The sequence below is a fragment of the Gadus chalcogrammus genome, chromosome 6 (assembly GCF_026213295.1).
Source record: "Gadus chalcogrammus isolate NIFS_2021 chromosome 6, NIFS_Gcha_1.0, whole genome shotgun sequence".
Lineage (NCBI taxonomy): Eukaryota > Metazoa > Chordata > Actinopteri > Gadiformes > Gadidae > Gadus > Gadus chalcogrammus.
In genome coordinates this window covers 20,586,631-20,606,097 of record NC_079417.1, presented here as the reverse complement: position 1 = coordinate 20,606,097, position 19,467 = coordinate 20,586,631, and the positions used below count along the sequence as shown (strand labels likewise).

The following is a 19,467-nucleotide window of genomic DNA, read 5'->3' as shown; positions in this document are numbered from 1 at the left end:
TGTGAGAAATCAGGAGGAACCAGTTTTACATACTAGAAACATCCGGCTTAGGCTGTGTCTACCCATGCATCCGGCTTAGGCTGTGTCTACCCATGTGTCTACCCAGGAAACGCACTCGCGAGGAAACCTGCAAGGTTCGCAGTAAAAGCGCGACAGACTATCAGACTTGACCAAGTTTTATCAATGAGAGACAACCATTACAGAAAAAAAAAAAAACTTTTTTTTTTTAAATGCTGAATACATGGATTTCAATCTTGACCAAAAAAATCATGATTCTCATTTTTTCCAAAATCGAGCAGCCCTACTATACATGCAAATGATAAGAAACATTAGCTTGCTCTAATAAAACACTTAAAGTATCCGCTACATTTAGTAATGCATTCATTCATTTATATATAACTTTTCTCCGTTCCTGTGTCTAATGGCTGTGTTAATGTTGCGAGAAAAATGGTTATCGGGATAGCTAGCTAACAAGCAAGCAAACAGAGTAACCAAGTACATTGAAGGATGCTAGCAGTCGTACTCATTTGTCAGATAGCTCATTTAAGCTAATGGCAGTTCATTTTACCAACACTACAGATCTAACAGTTAGGCCTAAAAAAAAAAAGTTTGGTTCCTGTTGGTTGTCAGTTGAGGTCATGGGTAGGTAGGGAATTTATTTTATTTTTTCCAGCGGCAGCGAATGATAGGTAGGTTGTTTTCATTTAAAAACGAGAAAATTCGCTCATCCTTGTACAGAATGAAGAGGTGCTGTACCAAAATGTAATTATATTTTGCATAAAAAAAATGGTAGATGATCCCGTACTTCGCTGCTGGGCACCATTTTTTTTTTTTTTAAAGCTCATAAAATAATTTGGGTCGCACATATATTGACAGGGTCGGTCGGAAACCGGAACCAAAATTTTTTTTTTTCTAGGCCTTACATACCTTTATCCTGCACTTTTTATCCGCATGTAGTTTGTAGTTCAACTCCAGATGGAAATGTCGATGTAAGAGGTATTGTCATTCACAGTGGGAGTAGTGATCAAGTGGAGAGTACAATAGCAAGTGACCGTGAAATTCAGTGTCTGGACTAAATAGATGAATGAAAAGTAAAAGCTTCTTATCTAATATCATAGCCTGATCAATAAAACAATAACTTGTATCGTAAAATCGTGTCGATTAGAGACTGGACCACCGAAGCAATGGTCTAGACTCTCATGTGTCAATACTGTAAATCCTTACAAGGTTCCTTAAAGGTTTTCACCAACTCAGTCCCCCTTGGAAAAATAATTTTGAGCCTGGCTTTATCACACGATCGGATTTTGTGTGTATGCAAAGACGAGCATATTTAACGAGATATGGCCTCATTTGCATATGTAAAAATTAAAATACAAAAAACATGCAATACATTTCTTTCTCATCTTAATATAGGTAATCAACTCGGAAAGTTTCATAACGGTATCCATTTTATTTTTTACCCTATTCACCTGTTGTGTCTCGCCTTAATTGCCTATTTATGCTAATTGCCCAAAGTGCAACTTTTAGCAACCAAGTTGAATTCCATCCAATAGGTCACACACACACACACACACACACACACACACACACACACACACACACACACACACACACACTAGCAATGCTTTGCGCTTTTCATTCAGCTGTCACTTTATTTGTTTCCAACCATTTACATTTTCTTAGATTGTGTGCATGTTTACTCCATTTAGACTTTTGAACTTTTGTTAAAATTCTTAATTTGATTGAAGTAATTTAACGTTTCTTTGTGTCTTAATCTATGGCTTTTTTAAAAAAAAATAATTAACCACACTTTGTACTACAGCACTCACTGCATTTTCTAGTTTCCATTATAATATATTTCCTAAAAGATATTTGAGAAATTCATTCCAGGCCAAAATATCGAAAATCTGTTCAGAATGAATTTGTTTCACACTTCAGATGAAATACCATCATGTCTCGTTACCTCCAGACGATCAGATTATAATGTGACCGTGAAGAGAGAACGTTGTCCTGTTCTGCAAAAACAGAACCGTCTTCATCAGTATTCAGCGAGGGTCACAGGAATCATCCAGCACTCCAGAACATATCCATCTTGTTGCGATTAGAGATATCACCCTCATTCATCACCCAGCGCCGGCCAACTGACGCGGCCTGATAAGGCAGCATGCCGGCTGTGTTTCCCTCGTGTTGGACAGGCCCGGGCGTGTTCAACATGAACGATACGGGTTTGTAATCACAATCCCGCTCTGAACCGGTCGGGAGTGAGTCAGTTTGAGATGAAGGGATTATTCTGATTTGGATTACGGGCTGGGAGGTGAGGATACTGACTGTGGGTCCAGGGTCAGCTGGGGTGGTACTAAGAGGGTTCACGCTAGACTTTTTCTTGGGCGGACAAATGTCCGACACTATTCCAGAATAACGGACATTTGGGATATCTTCTGGACGTTATTCACTAATAATTAAATAATCACAAAGTCCACATTTAAACGACAAACGACACAAACTAAGTTGCTTCAATAAATGCCATTTATTAAATTAGCCTAGGCAAAAAAACATAACAGCCATTCTCGGCAAAAAATGGTAAACGGGTAAAAAATAATTAATTCGATAATTGCAATAGGCCTACTTGCAGGCTACTTTCGGCGCAACTTCATGGCATTGAAGTGCTCCGCTGCTTGCGAAAAGTTGAATTCTTTCAGCCCCAGCCCAAGGCTCGATATGCGCATCAGCCTCGTCACCTTTTCCTTAGCTAGGCGGTTTCTGATAGATGTTTTAATCCTGTTTTGGAGAGAAAAGCCTCGTTCCGCAGGAACACTGGACAAGGGGATTGTACTGGCGAGACGCGTATCGGCCGAATTTTTCGCGAGAGAAAACTGCCGACAAGTTTTGATTTGTCGCGCCACACTTTCGCCGTGCACAGGCGAGCGCGTTCACGAGGATTTGTGCCGCGGCAAATTCGCTCGAGTTGAAATATTTAAACTTTGACGCGAATTTTGCGTGATGACAGCCAATCAGCGTTCAATAGCGTGGCCACTGAGTGACATGCGGGTGCACTGAGCACGTTCATGAATGCACGTTCGTGTATGCCTCCCTGGTGAGCTCTGCCAGGAACCGCTACTGGTTTTCATATGCTACTGATTAATTCATACATAAATGCGAACTTCTTTCTTTTTTTCTCGGACATGTGGGCAGCTTACATTATATTATACCGGCCATGGGTGCGTGCAATCGGCCAATGTCCGGCTATAGCCGGCTAACGTGAACACTGTGTACTAAGCAACATTAACCAGAGTGTAAGAAACACGGAGCTGAGGAAGATAGGACAAGATCTCCATCTAGCGGTCCTATACACAAATACCGGGTTGGAAATAGACTGAAGCACTTAAGGTAGTGTACTAGTGTAACACAAATGGAGATGAAACAATACATAAATTCATAAGCCGTGTATTGAATCGATGTATATGTTTTAGTCACAAAAAACCATTCAATCCTCACAAACAAACGAACCAAGGGCTCGGCAGATACATTCTATCTTTTAGTCCACAGATGCAAAGGGTGCGGTCTTCGCAGCCGGGGGTCAGAGCCTCATGTCGGTGGGCGCCCTGGGGGTCTGCAGCTCGCGGTCCAGGAGGTGGAAGAGCATGGCGCAGCGGTTGCGCTGGGCGGTCTGCCCCAGCGAGCTGTGGAGACGCGCCTGCAGGTAGCGGACGTCCCGCAGCCGCTCCTTACAGTTGAGGGTGGAGAAGTAGGAGGCGGCCTCGTCCAGAGTGTGGATGGCCACGGCTGGTTTTGACAGGAGGAAGAGGAGAAGAGTGCCATCAGAGTGTGAGAAATCAGGAGGAACCAGTTTTACATACTAGAAACATCCGGCTTAGGCTGTGTCTACCCATGCATCCGGCTTAGGCTGTGTCTACCCATGTGTCTACCCAGGAAACGCACTCGCGAGGAAACCTGCAAGGTTCGCAGTAAAAGCGCGACAGACTATCAGACTTTACCAAGTTTTATCAATGAGAGACAACCATTACAGAAAACAGGGTTCAACGTGGGTAACAAATTGTCATAATCATTATGATGACGATGTGTGTGAGGTTTTGGTTTTTCGTCATTACCCTTTTTTTCATCATAATCATTGTGATTTTCCATTTTGTTTTTTATCATAATCATATATGATTATTAGACCATGCAAACCACGAGGGGTTCCCCACACCAGTCTAGTTTTTGAAAATTTTACAGAGTCATTTAACGTAAATAGTATTATGAAAAAAAAAAAATATATATATACATAATTACATATATATATATATATGAGTATACTATAATTTAAGCAGTTTTTTCCCCAGACCCACTAGATCTCTCTCTCTCTTTACTGTTCTTCCTTGGTTAGAAGGCACGAGACAATCGCATTAATGATAACGATTGGGTAGATGAACTTGTCAAGGTAAGCCAATCAGCGGTAGTTATTTCACACATTTGATCATTTAAAAATGTACTTGAAAGTAATGCAATAGTTACTTTACACAGTAACAAGTTACTTTTATAATTTGTACGAGTAACTAATTGAGTTACTTTTTTAGTGAAAAAAAGTAACTCAGAGAAGTAACTAGTTACTGTAACTAATTACTTTTTTTAAGTAATTTGCCCAACACTGTTGATGACACCTTCCTTTCATCAACTTCTATTCGAGCACCGCCATGAAAGTCCACACTTACGCCGATTGCAATCAAGATGAATGAACAATACACAGATAGCGATCTGATCCGACAGGTCTCTGAATGTAGTTTACCACAATGGATGCAGTCAGGTCTTCGTGTCGAAAAACGTGAACAGGCTGCCACCTCCACTATGTCCTACAACATGTACAATATCACTGGTGACTATGCAAAAGATACCTGATTGTGATTGATTAAACTGATCTATTTGCAAGCTAGAAAATCCCCCTTGGTGCGATTCAAATAAAAAATTTCTTTTGCAAAATGGAAATTCCTACCAGTGCATGCCACAATACAGGCCAGCCCAGGCTACCGTGGCCTTTGGAACGCGAGTTCTGAGAGTTTCTCAGTTGGTTGCCATAAGCCCATTCCGCTAGCTGCTACCGGATCCTATAAATAAAACTGTTGTGAAACAAGAGCCTGAGCGGATGCTGGGCGGGGTGCAGGGGGAGGGGGCGGTCCTCACCTGCTTGCTCTCGTCCGTTGGGCCGCGTGGCGACCAGGGCCATCTGACAACGGGCTGCCAGCATCAGCGCGCGCCCTTTGTCCATGATGCCGCCGTGGGCCAGGATGGGCTCCAAGGCCTCGTGGAGGACGCTGAGCGCCTGCTCAGGGACCCCCAACATCAGCTGGGGAGGGGAGACCGGACAGATGCAGGAACAGCACATTAGGGGGGGGAGAGAGATTCACATTCCACCTTCTGCTCTTTCATCTCTGCATCCATGAAAAGTGATAGTTTGCATTGTATACATTTATATCTGAACCACTTGCACCGATAACACTGTGGATGTTATTGTATTGGTTGCTGTTGGGGTGCAGACCTGGGTGAAGGCCAGGTGGAGGAGGGTCCTGGAAGCCAAGGCCTGGAGGTGGTGCTTGCGGGACAGGGTCAGGGCCTGCAGCAGCAGGGGAAGCCCTGTGGAGAAGTCTGAGGACTCCCAGTGGAGCTCCGCCGTGGAGAGCAGGACCCTGGAGGAGACACGGGTCCCAGCCAACCCAAGATGTTACTACACACACCCACACCCATATACACACACACAACCATACCAATATACACACACACACACGCACAAACATACTAATACGCACACACGCATCCTAATAAAGATGTCACATATTAAATAAACCATATTAATGGTAACAAATAATGTAACGAAATCCACCACATCTACCTGATAAAATACATGTTGCCTAGTCTCACACACACACACCCCCACACACACACACACACCTAAAAGAACATGAGGACTTCCCGCTGCATATCGCCCCAGACCCCGCGGCCCTCTGCGTCCTACCTGATGATGGTCTCGGTGCACCTGGTCTTCTCACAGTGCACCTGGAGCTTCTGCAGGATGCGGTACGCCTCCGTGGTGCGGCTGAGCGACTTCAACACCTGGGCCTTCCTGTGGGGTGGGGTGGTTGGTCAGGCTGCACACTGTGAACAGATGGAGGAACAGCCACGCCAGACAGGTGTGTGTGTGTGGGGGGGGGGGGGGGTTGGGGTACCTGTAGAGACCCTCTGTCTTGTTCTGGGCCCTGATGGCGGGGACCAGAGGCTGGGCCAGGTGGTACTTCCCGTCGTTCATGTGCTTCTCAAACTGGATCTTCAGGTCACACAGCATCCAGAGCTGAGAGAACACCACAAAGGAGCAACCACAGAACAAAGGTGGATTTTACTAAAGGGATCCAGTTTTTATTCTGAACTAGGGATAGGCACGAGTAGTAAATTTCAAACTCGAGTGATCGAAGGAATTCCTCGAGGATCAATCGAGTACTCGTTTAATCAAATCTATTTTTAGAATGCAACGCATCTGCAGCAGGAATAGGCCTGATGATGAACGGCAATATCACCAACCAAACATGTAATGCTTATTCTCCATCAAAACAGTCAGATTTATCAGAGTATTCATTATTTATTTTTGCAAACGTTCAAAACACATTTTCCTTACAAAAATTAATAGGCGTCTCACAATTTAAATCACATCGAACCAAGGCCTGGAACGGTTTAAAAAAACAAAAACTATGGTAATTTGCGATGGAGCAAATGGACCATGGAAATAGTCAGCGTTGTGATCTTCTCTACACGGCCTATTTCTTTAAAGAATTTCAATTCTTCGCTGCGCTTTGCTTTAACCGCCATCTCTTAACTTTTTGAATTCTGGCGTGCCTGCACACGGTACGGTACGCGCCACACAGAAATTTGATACATTTCATTTTCTTTGTGCCCACGGCATGCGTTAGTGGCGCCGCACAGAAAATGTATACATTTGCTTTAGAAAACTTTGTTTGTGTGTGTATGTGCAAAACCGAGTTCATTTGTAACGAGGAGTACTCGAGTACTCCAGTAATCCATTCCTCACGCCCATCCCTAGTCTGAACTAAAAGGTGGGCCGTTTCGCTTGGCAAAGTCCAACCCCCCCGTTGAGCCTGTATTCAGCTGGCTCAGCCCAACTGTGATCCTGTTTGGTTCGTCTGTGTTGCTCCACTTACTTTGGCGTGTTGCGTGTGTGGAGGAAACTGCTCCTTGAGGTGCTTGAAGATCTCTGTGGTGCCCCCATAGAGGCCCTACAACAGAAACAATGCAACCACAAAAACATTGATAAGATATGAGATTCCACCCACTCCCTCAACAAGCCCATACATGAGAGAGCCTGATGCATTTATTTCCATTTCCTTTATAGCTGCACTAATGGGGGGGGGGAGGAAAAGAAAGAAAGAAAGAAAGAAAGAAAGAAAGAAAGAAAGAAAGAAAGAAAGAAAGAAAGAAAGAAAGAAAGAAAGAAAGAAAGAAAGAAAGAAAGAAAGAAAGAAGAGAGAGAGAGAAGAAGAAAGAAAGAAAGAAAGAAAGAAAGAGAGAGAGAGAGAGAGAGAGCGAGAGCGAGCGAGAGAGAGACCTGCTCAGCGTGCAGCTCAGCCAGGTGGCAGAGAGCCACGGCGAAGGCCTCCGTGTTGTTCTGCGTGACGCCGAAGTTCACGGGCTCCAGACTGCTCATGTTGAGAAGCAGCTGGGCCTGCTGCTGGGCCATGGTGCTGCAGAGGAAAACAGCAGAGCTGAGATCAGTACCCCATGGACACGGCCACCACCGTACAAACACGTGGCACACTCTGGTGGCTCCTCCATGCACGTGCATTTAGACAGGGAGGTTCATCATTTGTCTGCTATCAAACATATTATATTATATACATATAACAATGGCGGCTGCTGGTCTGTCAAAGAGGGGAAGCTCATTTTCGGCCTACATCCTATAAATTGTCAATTTATTTATAGGTAAATTCTGCTCCCCGTTCCTTTCAAGGAAATGCTCTGTGACTCTGTCATACAAACTAGCTGTCTTGACTTGACCAATCGCCTCTCATTGGCCAGCATTCTTAAACGGCATTGGCCCATTGTGGGTGTAGGACTTGAGCCGCTTTAAACAGGAGAAGCTCCTTTCTACCCCTGCAGATGTAGCTCCAATTGTTGCCACTTATGATATCAGTTTGTAAAGCTGAGGCATTGCACTGTCCAACTGTGTTTTTAAGAAACACCAAGAAACCACAGAGCACTCACCCTGCAAGTCCTGATCTGATACAGGACACGAAGTTCATACTTCAGGCGGCCTGAATCAAAGTGATGGCCAACTACCGAAACGATATTAAACTCAAACAAGGACATTTGGGAATTCTGTTAAACTGAAACAAGTAATTGTGTGTATAAGTGTATGAAATGTATGATGAAAATTGTCAAGCAGTTTCGCCAAGCAAATATCAAGAAATAGGTTTCAGTTTGCCTTTGACTCGCTTACAAAATCTGCGATGGGACTGAGCTGTGGACTAAAGAGAGCTCCGGCGACGTTTTATCCTTCAAAAAAGGTGTTGCGGGCCCATTGAAGTGGATGAATGCTGAGCTTCAACAGGCGAATGCACTGTGACGCTACGGGAATGTATGAGAAGGAAATTGAGTCAGTCAACCTGCGATAAGCAGCTGTTCCTGAACGAACTCGTCTTCAAGATGTACGTGTTCTAACGCAATGAAATGTTAACACAACAGTATATATTTGACCATTCATTTTTTTTAATTTTAGGGGAAGCTGAGCTTCCCTTGCAGTCTTAGAGAAATCACCACTGACATATAAGCATAAAACTAACTAAAGTAAAAGTAACTTATCATAATGTTGCATTGGAAACGACATCTGAATTGGGGCTTGGACACTAGGCACGCTTGCACACAACTATGTAACCATGTTCATGAATACAATGAGGCGGTAGTAGAAGTAGTATCCGAGTAATTGCAGTAGTAACGTTTCCACATCCAAAGAGAGGCTTGTTAAACAGCTTTGAGATGTGAGTCGTGGGCTCAACCCATTGAAGGCATCGGAGGGACAGCATGGGAGGGAGGGATAGCACGGGAGGGAGAGATAGTATGGGGGGAGGCGGGGCTTGGGAAGGAGGGAGGTAGGGCGGGGCATGGGAAGGAGGGCGGGGCAGTACCGACCTCTTGCCGTACATCCTCCATATGGAGATGGTCTGCGCCAGGCTGATCTCGATGAGCTCCGAAAGACTGTGCTTCCAGTGCAGGATGTCCGTGTCCTTCAGCGCGTCCATCAGCTCGTGGGCTGACTTGCCCTGGACCGCCCCCTGCTGGACCAGCGACTGGATGCCCAGAGAGGCCAAGTACTGGAGACGAGAGAGCAGTTAATGAGCGGGGTGGACTGATGAGCACATACTAACTGTGCAATTATTTGTTTCATGTGAACTAACACTGTGTATTCACATTGGTAGTAAAGGAAGTGTGTGTATGTGGATTGAAAGGTACTATATGCTATACTTTTTAGTTAAAAATGTGCTCTCAAGAAGAACTCATTGAGATTCAGACCACATATTTGATAGAAATTTGTGGAATTTCAAACATCCGTTATATGGATGTTGGAAACTCAGGATTGATTATATTAATGAATTTGGCCAGCCGTCTTCTCTGCAGGGAAAAGCTTACATCAATCCTTCCTCCCACGCATGGCCATGTTGTGGTTCAGAATGAGCACGGAGAAGAGGGGATATGCACAGATGGTCTGTTGTCAGTGTGTTGGAGAGAGGGAGAGCGAGAACGTCGGATTCCATGATTGATAGTGGGACCAATACATTGACAATCTTTTAACAATTTGAAATGGGTGCATTCATATTTCATTGTAGCGCTTCATGCAACATATTTTAGTATATATCTTACTGTGCAGGGATGCTGAGAAAGCAGTGCCAAATACAACTTCAAACTGTGGATTAATTGCAATATGGGGCTATGAGCCTACCGTTTAAGGGTAACAAGGTGTTAATACTCATAAGGAATCCCCCATTGTGGCTAGTGGTCATTGTGCTTTTCTATTGAACCGAGAAAGTAAAACACAGGTGTGGAGGTGGGGCGGCGTCTGGCCTGCAGGGGGAGTATGGAGCACCGGGTCCGCTGGGGTGATGGGGTCTGATTGTGGACAGGTGTCTGCAATCTGACCCAATCAGGAAGTGTGTATTTATGTGCCTGCTTGTCTTTCAGTCAGGGGTTGAGAGAGAGAGAAGGAAGACGCTCTCTGCGAGATAGAGAGAGCGTTGTAAGACCAGGAGACGGACGGATTGAACATTGAACTTTGTCCTTTTGTTCGTGTGACTTTGTGTTTGTTTAACCCGAAGTGGAAATAAACGGGAGTTCGCTCCATTTCCACAAAGAAATGTGTCCTGACTCCGGTGAACCCGTTACACTGGAGCCCAATGTGGGGCGGAGTCAATTATGGATCCATCGTCATTGGCCAGTGCCCCCGGACACCTGGCACAAACAGCGGAGCGTCAGACCCAGCTGCAGCTGGCCCAGAACGAGGTCCTGGTGGAGCTGGCCCGCTCCTTGGCCACCGACCGGGAGGCCATGCGGGAGCTACTCGGCTCCGGAGAACGCGGCGGGGTAACCCGACCGTGGCGACATATATATGTCCCCAAGATGGGGGAGGCCGACGACCGAGAGGCCTTCCTGGAGACCTTCCGGGGGGTGGCCGAGGTCTCAGAGTGGCCGCCGCAGGAGTGGGCCCACCGTCTCCTGCCTCTGCTGACGGGAGAGGCCCAGCTCGTGGCCCATAGCCTACCAGCGGCGGCCCAGAAGGACTTCGACGCCGTCGCCAGGGCTATCCCGGACCGGTTGGGCCTAAACCCGGAGGAACAACGCCGCCGGTTCCGGGCCCTGGCCTTCAACGACGGCGACCGGCCCTTCACCTACGCCCAGCAGCTGCGGGACCAGGCGAGGAGGTGGCTGGGCCCGGAAAAAAACACACCGGAGGAGATAGTGGAGCAGGTGGCCCTGGAGAGGTTCGTCGAGGGGCTTCCGACCAGAACATCAACCTGGGTCCGGTACCACCAGCCCGGGAGCCTCTCGGCGGCCGTCAACATCGGAGGGCCACCTGGCTCCCCCTCTGTCGGACCGACGACCGCCGATCCCGAGCCCGCGGACCGGTGCAGCAGCCCTGCAGCGGGACAGGCCCACCCCGGGGCCGAGGGCGAGATTGGGGGGGGGGGTCCCAGTCCGGAGCAGGCACATAGTGCACCTTCCCACCCCGTCCCGCAGACAGGCACTCAGACGGCAGGGGAGGCGTGTTGGCGGTGCGGACGGCCGGGCCACCTTCGGCGGGACTGTCCGTTGATGGAGGTGGGCCAGGTCGTCCGCGTCACCGGTGCCCCGGTTCTTCTCCATGGTCCCGGCGAGGCGTACTGTATCCCGGTGAGGGTACAGCGGGGTACATACCAGGCGCTGTTGGATTCGGGGTGTATGCAGACCATGATCCATCAGCGCCTGGTGCGATCCGAGGCATTGATAGAGGCATCGAGCGTTTCGGTGAGATGTATACACGGTAGGGATGGGCGTGAGGAATCGATTGCTCGAGTACTCCTCGTTACAAATGAACTCGGTTGGTGGACAGGCAAACTCGAGTTTGCACATACACAAACAAAGTTTTCTGAAGCAAATGTATCAATTTTCTGTCGGCGCCACTAACGCATGCCCTGGGCACAAAGCAAATGAAATGTATCCATTTCTGTGTGGCGCGTTCCGTGCCGTGTGCAGGCACGCCAGAATTCAAAAAGTTAAGAGATGGAGGTTAAAGCAAAGCGCAGCGAAGAATTGAAATACTTATAAATATATAAAGATAAGGTGAAATGTAAAATATGCCAAGCGAATTCGAGCTACCAGAAAGTACTATGCGGCAACATATGCTCCTGAAACACAACGGTGAGTTCGGGAAAGCAGACCCGCAGCAACCAAGTGTGTCGGCTATATTCACCGCCGCAAGACGCAGCTGTAATCCCGGCCGTGTAGAGAAGATCACAATGCTGAGTATTTCCATAGTCCATTTGCTGCTGTTTTATTGGCAGCTTTAAATTATTTGCAATGATTAGGCTACCTGTTTTGTTTTTGTTTTTTTTAAACTGTTACAGGCCTTGGTTCGACGTGATTTAAATTGTGAGACGCAAATTTATTTTTGTAAGGAAAATGTGTTTTGAACGTTTGCAAAAATAAATAATGAACTCTGATAACTCTGACTGTTTTGATGGAGAATAAGCATTACATGTCTGGTTGGTAATATTGCCGTTCATCATCAGGCCTATTCCTGCTGCAGATGCGTTGCATTCTAAAAATAGATTCGGTTAAACGAGTACTCGATTGATCCTCGAGGAATTCCTTCGATCACTCGAGTTTGGAATTTACTACTCGTGCCCATCCCTAATACACGGGATGTTCACACGTATCCCTTGGTCCCTATCGAATTTCGTTATGGGGGGAAAACGCATAGAGTCAAGGCGCGGCGGTTAGTTCGAGCCTCACGCACCCCCTGATTCTAGGGTTAGATTGGGCTGGGTTTCCAGGGGCGGTTAGCGAGTCTACGGGGGTGCGGACACGACAGATAGGGACATGTAGGTCATGCGCTGTGTTCTGCGCCGATGCAAGGGTGTCCGACGCTGATCAGGAATCGGGGGAGGAGGCGGGAGGTTCTCAACCCGAGGTCCGAGCGCCGAGATTCCCACCGGTGGACGATTTCCCCCTCGAGCAGTCTCGTGACGCTACTTTACGCTCAGCCTTCGACCAAGTGATTGCTATTGATGGTTCGAGGGTACAGCCAGACGCAGTGCTGACTCACCCACACTTTGTGGTCGTTAGGGATAGGCTTCATCGGGTGGGTCGTGACACCGAGAGTGAGGAGATTGTTACCCAGTTGCTGGTACCCAGGAGCCGCCGGGAAATGATTTTCCAGGCGGCGCATTACAACCCAATGGCGGTACGAGAAGACACTAAACCGGATAATGGCTCGATTCTATTGGCCGGGGATTCGGGCGGAAGTGCGTAGGTGGTGCGCCTCCTGCCCCGAGTGCTAGTTGGGGAATCCCCCCGCCATCCCCAGGGCTCCCTTGCGGCCCCTTCCCCTGGTGGAGGCCCCATTCGATCGCGTGGGCATGGACATTATCGGGCCATTAGAACGTTCCGCACAGGGGTATCGATTTGTGTTGGTCCTGATCGACTACGCAACCCGATACCCGGAAGCAATTCCGTTGCGCAATATCTCTGCGAAGTGTTGCGCAGGCGTTGTTTCATGTCCTATCGCGGGTGGGAATCCCAAAAGAGATTCTCACTGACCAGGGCACCAATTTCATGTCACACACTATGAATGAACTTCACGGGTTGTTGAAGTTCAAGGCCATCCGCATGAGCGTCTATCACCCAGCCACGGACGGCTTGTGTGAGAGGTTTAACCGGACGTTAAAGTCCATGATCCGGAAGTTTGTACTGGAGGACCCTGTTTGTACACAGGGTTTTCCCCGTTCGAGTTGCTCTATGGGCGCAGGCCCAGGGGCGTCCTGGACCTCATTAAAGAAAACTGGAAGGAGGGGTCCAGCGACAGTAAAAAACGAAATCCAGTACGTCATGGACTTGCGTGCAAAGCTCCACTCACTCTGGGTAATGTCACGTGAGCATTTGCACCAAGCCCAGGAGAATCAGAAACGCCTGTACGACAGGGGGGACTAGATTACGCGATCTTACACCGGGGGATAAGGTCCCTCGTTCTGATGCCCACCTCTAGCACCAAATTACTCGCGAAGTGGCAAGGTCCCTTTGTGGTCACACGGCGAGTCGGGGACGTGGATTACGAGGTAGTGATGCCGGACCGGGGCGACTCCCGACAGATCTACCGCATCAATCTGCTCAAAAGGTGGATTGATGTGGTCCCGGTCGCGTTCGCCACGCCACTATCGGAGGGAGAGGAGTTCGGACCGAAGTCCCTACTCCGGGGCCTGTCCCTCCGGTCGGCCGAGGAGAGGATCTGTCGGGGAGTCAGGCAGCAGACGTGGGCAGTCTGCAGCTCCAGTTCGCCGACGTCTTTTTGCCCCTGCCAGGTCGCACCCCGTTAATAACTCACAACATCGAGACGCAACCCGGGTTAACGGTGCGGACACGTCCCTCCCTACAGGCTGCCCGTCAACAAGCAAGACGTGGTACGGCGCGAATTGGCTGCAATGTTAGAGTTGGGCGTCGTCGAGGAGTCCCACAGTGACTGGTGCAGTCCCGTCGTGCTGGTGGGGAAGCCGGACGGGTACTGTCCGGTTCTGTGTCGACTACCGTAGGGTGAATGCGGTGTCAAAGTTCGATGCCTACCCAATGCCTTGGATCGACGAGCTAGTGGACCGGCTTGGCATGGCCACGTATTATACGACCCTGGACTGCACGAAGGGCTACTGGCAGATTCCGTTGTCTCCAGCAGCCCGAGAAAAAAACTTCTCCACTCCGCTCGGTCTTTACCAGTTCAAGGTACTTCCGTTCGGGTTCTTCGGGGCCCCGGCCACGTTTCAGCGACTGATGGACTGTGTGTTACGGCCTCATGCTGCTGCCTACATTGATGACATCGTCATCTATGGTGACGAGTGGGGGCAGCATGTGCAGCAGGTGGTTGCCGTCCTTCAGTCGCTGAGACAGGCTAACGGCCATCCCGAAGAAGTGCGTGATCGGGCGGAGGGAGATTCAGTATCTGGGGTTCCACCTGGGGCGGGGGAAGGTCCAACAGCAGGTCGGTAAGACCACGGCGGTCACCACCTCCCCTCGACCCAGGACCAAGAAGGAGGTGAGGCGGTTCCTGGGGCTGGCGGGTTACTATCGGCAGTTTGTGCCGAACTTCTCCGACCTGGCCAGGCCCCTTGACCGACCTTCACACCCCGGAAGAGGGCCCCAGAATACAGTCCAGTGGGCGAGCCATGCCGGTGTCGTTTGATGCTATTAAAACAGCCCTCTGTGGGGAAGCGTCCTGTGTGCTCCTATTTGCTCTCCCTTTCTCCGTCCAGGCAGACGCGTCGGATAGGGGGTAGGGCGCGGTCCTGACCCAGCAGGTGGAGGGGGCCGACCGTCCGGTGCTGTACCTGAGCTGCAAGCTGTCGGACCGAGAGGGTCGGTACAGGCACGGTAGAGGAAGGACAGTGTCTCGCCATCCGGTGGGCGATCGGTGCCCGTCGCTACTACCTGCTGGGTCCCTAATTCACCCTCTACTCCGACCACACCCCCCTCCATTGCTCCACCGGAGGAAGGATGCCACGAGAGGATCAACCCGGTGGTACCTCGCGGTTGCAAGCCTTTTCAATTTTTCCCCCGGGTGGCCCACAGGGCCGGGGGCGCAGACGGTCTTGGCAGACTTCCTCTCCCGTCCCGGGGGGGGGGGGGGGGGGAGTAGGTTTACGGCCGGATGGGTCCCCGGCCTGTGTCGGGCGGTGGGGGTATGTGGAGGTGGGGCGGCGGCTGGGGCCCTGCAGAGGGAGTAATGGAGCACTGGGTCCGCTGGGGTGATGGGTCTGATGTGGACAGGTGTCTGCAATTTGACCCAATCAGGAAGTGTGTATTTTATGTGCCTGCTTGTCTTTCAGTCAGGGGTTGAGAGAGAGAGAAGGAAGACGCTCTCTCTATCACCCCATCACCCCAGTGGATCCGGTGCTCCATGCTCCCCCTGCAGGCCAGACGCCGCCCCACCTCCACAATAGGTTTTTGTAAAACTAAAGCAAGACATGGATGAATGACCTCTTCTTGCCAAGCAGACAACCTCGGGTTTGTATGATGAACACTCTGACCGCTCGGCCAAATGATCTTCAAGGTCCCTGCCACCAGAATCCACATTAACACTATCCTACATCTGTACATTCTGATGTACCACAGTGTGCCGTGATGCTAATGGAGATGCTTTTGAAAGTATTTCAGTTTAAATAAGAAAGCATTAAAACAACGGCAAGGACCTTTAAGTCATCGACCTTTCAGACATTCCCTCCCACCTCCATTTTCAAAACAGCACACTGCTTTAAGAAAGGTGTACACACAGTAGGACAGCATCTGTTGAGCTACAGATCCACTAACTCCCTCCCGTCAGGACCCTCACTTCCTACCGGCAGGCAGAAGTGGGCGGCCATCTTCACCGAGTCCTCTGTCAGCACCGAGCTGTCGGACCCCTTCATCTGCTCCAGCGTGTAGAGCCAGCTCTGAAGAATGGAGCGAAACACAAAGACGTGTGAAGAAGAACCACCACAGAACCGGAAAACCTGACTGAGATTTTATAACTGATAACGGATATTGTTGTTGTTTTTTACCAGGCAATGCTGAAGACACACGTGGTCGTTGGACTCCTGGGCGATGCGGATAGCCTCTTGCAGAGCGAGGTCAGCCAGTTGACTAAATGCCCATAAAAGAGGGGTCGAGGGTGAATAAGGGACCCACTTTAAACTACACAGTGACTAAACATGACCATTTAGTCCATAAGCAGAAACGTTCATCCAAAGTGAATTCAGAATCCTGTCATTCAAAAGCAAGTAGGGGTTAGAACTCTTGCTGAAGGATCGTTTAAGGGTAGGCTGTGGACATTGGGGATTGAACCCGCGTCAAAGAGTCGAACCCCTTTGTGTCGAACTCACTAGTGGCCGAAGCGGCAGTGGAGGCTGGCCAGATTGAGCGCGGCGTAGCGAAGACTGCGCCCGTAGCCCTCGTCCCCGTTGCTCTTGCCCTCGCTGCCGGACAGGATGAGGCGGTCGAAGTAGTGCAGCAGGCTGTGGGTGGAGATGTAAATGTCCTGGACCCGCATGCTGTTCAGATAGTTCAGGTAGTGCTGGGGGGCCATAAGATGAGGAAGAAATGGAGGATGAACTAAAGACATAGTGAAAGATTTATCACCGTATCATGTGCTGAGTCTCTGTGCAGTTACAGAGGGTATGCCTTTATTAATACTTTATTTTTTAAATATTACTACTTATACAATCTTCATTCAAGAATGTATATGTTAAGTCTCAAAATCCAGTTAATGCTACAAAGAAAACAAAAAGATAATGCCGCCAAGTAATGCAGCAAAGTAGTCTGTCCATTCATAATAAAATGTGACGAAAAAAACCTAGAACAGCAACTCCTGAACGACGCGTGTTAAACTGAGGTGGGTTGGTCAGTGGATCGGAACAGAGTCTCACCGCCTCAGCGAAGTCGGGGTTGAACTTTAGCATGTTGTTGAGCTCCTCCTGGAGCTTGGCAGGCCTCAGGGCTTTGTTGTCATCGTTCTTCAGGAGGTATGCCTTGGAGGAGGAAGGTTTTTCATAAACTGCAGTTTACTATTTACCCCTGATATAGGCTTCCTCTAGTCTGACCCAACACGTTGCTTTTACCAGGTTAGATCCCTTACTTCTGTTTGCAGCCAGCCATTGGTACCTCAAGACGCCCATCTCAAGTTTATTTTTTTGTGTCAAAACCGATCTGCCCAATCACAGCCACCCCTGACATAAGGTTGTCCCGCCCAAACTGAAGGTCCGTCCTCCACCCCCTCTCATTTATAAGCCCACCGTTAAAACCAAAGTTGTATCCCCCCATGATCTTACTCACCTGTTTGGCAAGAAAGTATTCCGCTTGTTTCTGTGAGAGGGGACCTCTGCTGACTGGATCTTCATTTCTAACGCAAAAAGTCCTCGTTAACCAAACAACCAACATGTACACTTTAAACCATAATTAACACAGTACCTCTGCTTAGACTCTCCTAGCTTTGGTTCAGCTCCACACTTGCATAACTTAGATCACATCAAGTCACGCCAATGTTAAACTTGATAATGAAAAGCATCACTAACCGAAGCTCTGATATAAGCAGAGGGGAGTCCAACTCCCTCTCCATCTTGTCCCCAATGGTTACTTCAGTACTGGTGAGGTCCATATCCGAGTCTTCGGCGACAAACGTCGGCACCCCCATCTGCCCATCGACTGGCTTGGCGTCGTAAACGTGATAGTAGTGCTGCAGGGACTTGTATAGTTTGTACACCTGGCTAAAGGAAAGCTTGTTGTAGGCTAGGAGCATGTGTCTAATAAACAGACCTAGGAAAGAGGAAGACTTGGTCGTTTTAGGAATAAAGACAAAGACGAGTCTAAAGAGGCATTTCAAACAAGGATTCATGCTAAACTCACCGACAACACTTGTTTTATATGCCTCAGAGTCAAATGTCGGATTAGGTAGGGTTGTGAAGAAGAACTCCATGTCTTTAAGTTCTCCATCAGCCATCTCATTCAACCTTTGATGAAATGTAAAAACATATGTCACACTGCAAACAGCAGATGGAAGACTAAAGCTGAGACACCTACATGAGAACATTAACGTTACCTGATTTTTACAGCGAATGCAGTTTGAGGGCAACAATCCTCTACAGTTTTAAGGAACTGTCCAAGTTGCAGGTCTGGACCCTAATGATGATCCCAAAACGAAAAAAAAAAAGACTCAGGTAACGAGAACCATTGTAGTATTTGGGAATACTTGCATATCACCTACTGTGTGCAGTGTACCTGTTGTAAGGGCAAAATCAGTTTGTTGAGCCGTCTTTTTTCTTGCAGAGCGATCTTGGAAGTAGTCATCTCGTAGAGCAAGGAAAGGACGGAGATTTTGTACGGCGTCACCCAGTCTTTAATACCGAACACATTGGCGTGAACTACACCATTTGTCATCATGGGGTTGAAATATAAACTCTCGTGTACGCTTGCCATTGTTTAAAAGTGACTCGTTCTTTGGCATAAAACGAAATATTGATGTGCGAATATCTGATGACAGATAATCTGGTTTGCAGCCTTGAGATACTAGTTGGCCATCAACCAGCTCCAGCAAGCTTAACCACTTGCATTGAAAGGACCTGGATAAAAATATGTGATAATACATCTACATACAAGTACATACATACATCTGCATACGAGGCCAACTACTTTGCTCGTGTCATTGTATTTCATGTGATAAAAAAAACCTCCGGTCCATTTTGAAATACGTCACACATTCCGGAAGCCCGACCAATCGAGCGCAGAACACTCGATATGCCATCTACCAATTCAAACATTCAGTTTCAAACATTTACGTTCAATTACATTTAATATAAATGTACATTTGATTGATTTTAGATTTATTTAATTGTATTTTTAGGTGCACGGCCAACAGTCACAAACATAACATACAATACAGTAAAAAAGTATTGTTTAGTATGTAGATATCAAAACTCAAATAATAACAATAAAAAACACGCAATAAATATACAATCAAAATCTTTGATAAGCTAATATATAAATATATCTGTATGTATATCTATATTTTTATATATCTACGTATGTTTGATGTGAACATATATTGTATATTTGATGATCCATCTTGTTCCCTTCCCCTCTCCACTTTAATATATTCAGTAATTGTCCTAAAATATGTTATTATAATGAATGTGATTATAATGGAAAACA

At 47.9% G+C, this 19,467-nt stretch overlaps 2 protein-coding genes across 2 annotated transcripts; one reads left to right on the top strand and one right to left on the bottom strand.

Annotated features, from left to right (window-relative positions):
- Positions 1 to 1,843: 1,843 nt before the first annotated feature.
- anapc5 (anaphase promoting complex subunit 5) lies at positions 1,844 to 19,025 on the bottom strand. Its single transcript, XM_056592777.1, has 17 exons — positions 18,538 to 19,025; positions 18,359 to 18,438; positions 18,166 to 18,269; positions 17,835 to 18,075; positions 17,596 to 17,662; positions 17,190 to 17,291; positions 16,647 to 16,837; positions 16,326 to 16,407; positions 16,125 to 16,217; positions 9,184 to 9,365; positions 7,604 to 7,739; positions 7,200 to 7,274; positions 6,216 to 6,337; positions 6,005 to 6,112; positions 5,531 to 5,678; positions 5,176 to 5,338; positions 1,844 to 3,783 (listed from the first exon to the last, which is right to left on the bottom strand). The coding sequence occupies exons 1-17, from the start codon at positions 18,733 to 18,735 to the stop codon at positions 3,578 to 3,580; spliced, it is 2,298 nt and encodes a 765-aa protein (XP_056448752.1). The 5' UTR covers positions 18,736 to 19,025; the 3' UTR covers positions 1,844 to 3,577.
- LOC130384549 (zinc finger protein 445-like) lies at positions 10,079 to 15,107 on the top strand. The gene is made up of 2 exons (XM_056592778.1): positions 10,079 to 11,436; positions 15,042 to 15,107. Exons 1-2 carry the CDS (start codon positions 10,462 to 10,464, stop codon positions 15,063 to 15,065), a joined length of 999 nt encoding a protein of 332 aa, XP_056448753.1. The 5' UTR covers positions 10,079 to 10,461; the 3' UTR covers positions 15,066 to 15,107.
- Positions 19,026 to 19,467: the final 442 nt, after the last annotated feature.

Bases quoted from the DNA above. Each gene is read 5' to 3' on its own strand.
- anapc5 (XM_056592777.1), bottom strand. From the start codon at position 18,735: ATGGCAAGCGTACACGAGAGTTTATATTTCAACCCCATGATGACAAAT. The intron at 18,439-18,537 runs GTACACTGCACA...GATCATCATTAG, and splicing joins TGATTTTGCCCTTACAACAG to GGTCCAGACCTGCAACTTGG. The intron at 5,339-5,530 runs GTCTGCACCCCA...TCCCCTCCCCAG, and splicing joins TCCACCTGGCCTTCACCCAG to CTGATGTTGGGGGTCCCTGA.
- LOC130384549 (XM_056592778.1), top strand. From the start codon at position 10,462: ATGGATCCATCGTCATTGGCCAGTGCCCCCGGACACCTGGCACAAACA. The intron at 11,437-15,041 runs GTGAGGGTACAG...TTCTCCGTCCAG, and splicing joins GCGAGGCGTACTGTATCCCG to GCAGACGCGTCGGATAGGGG.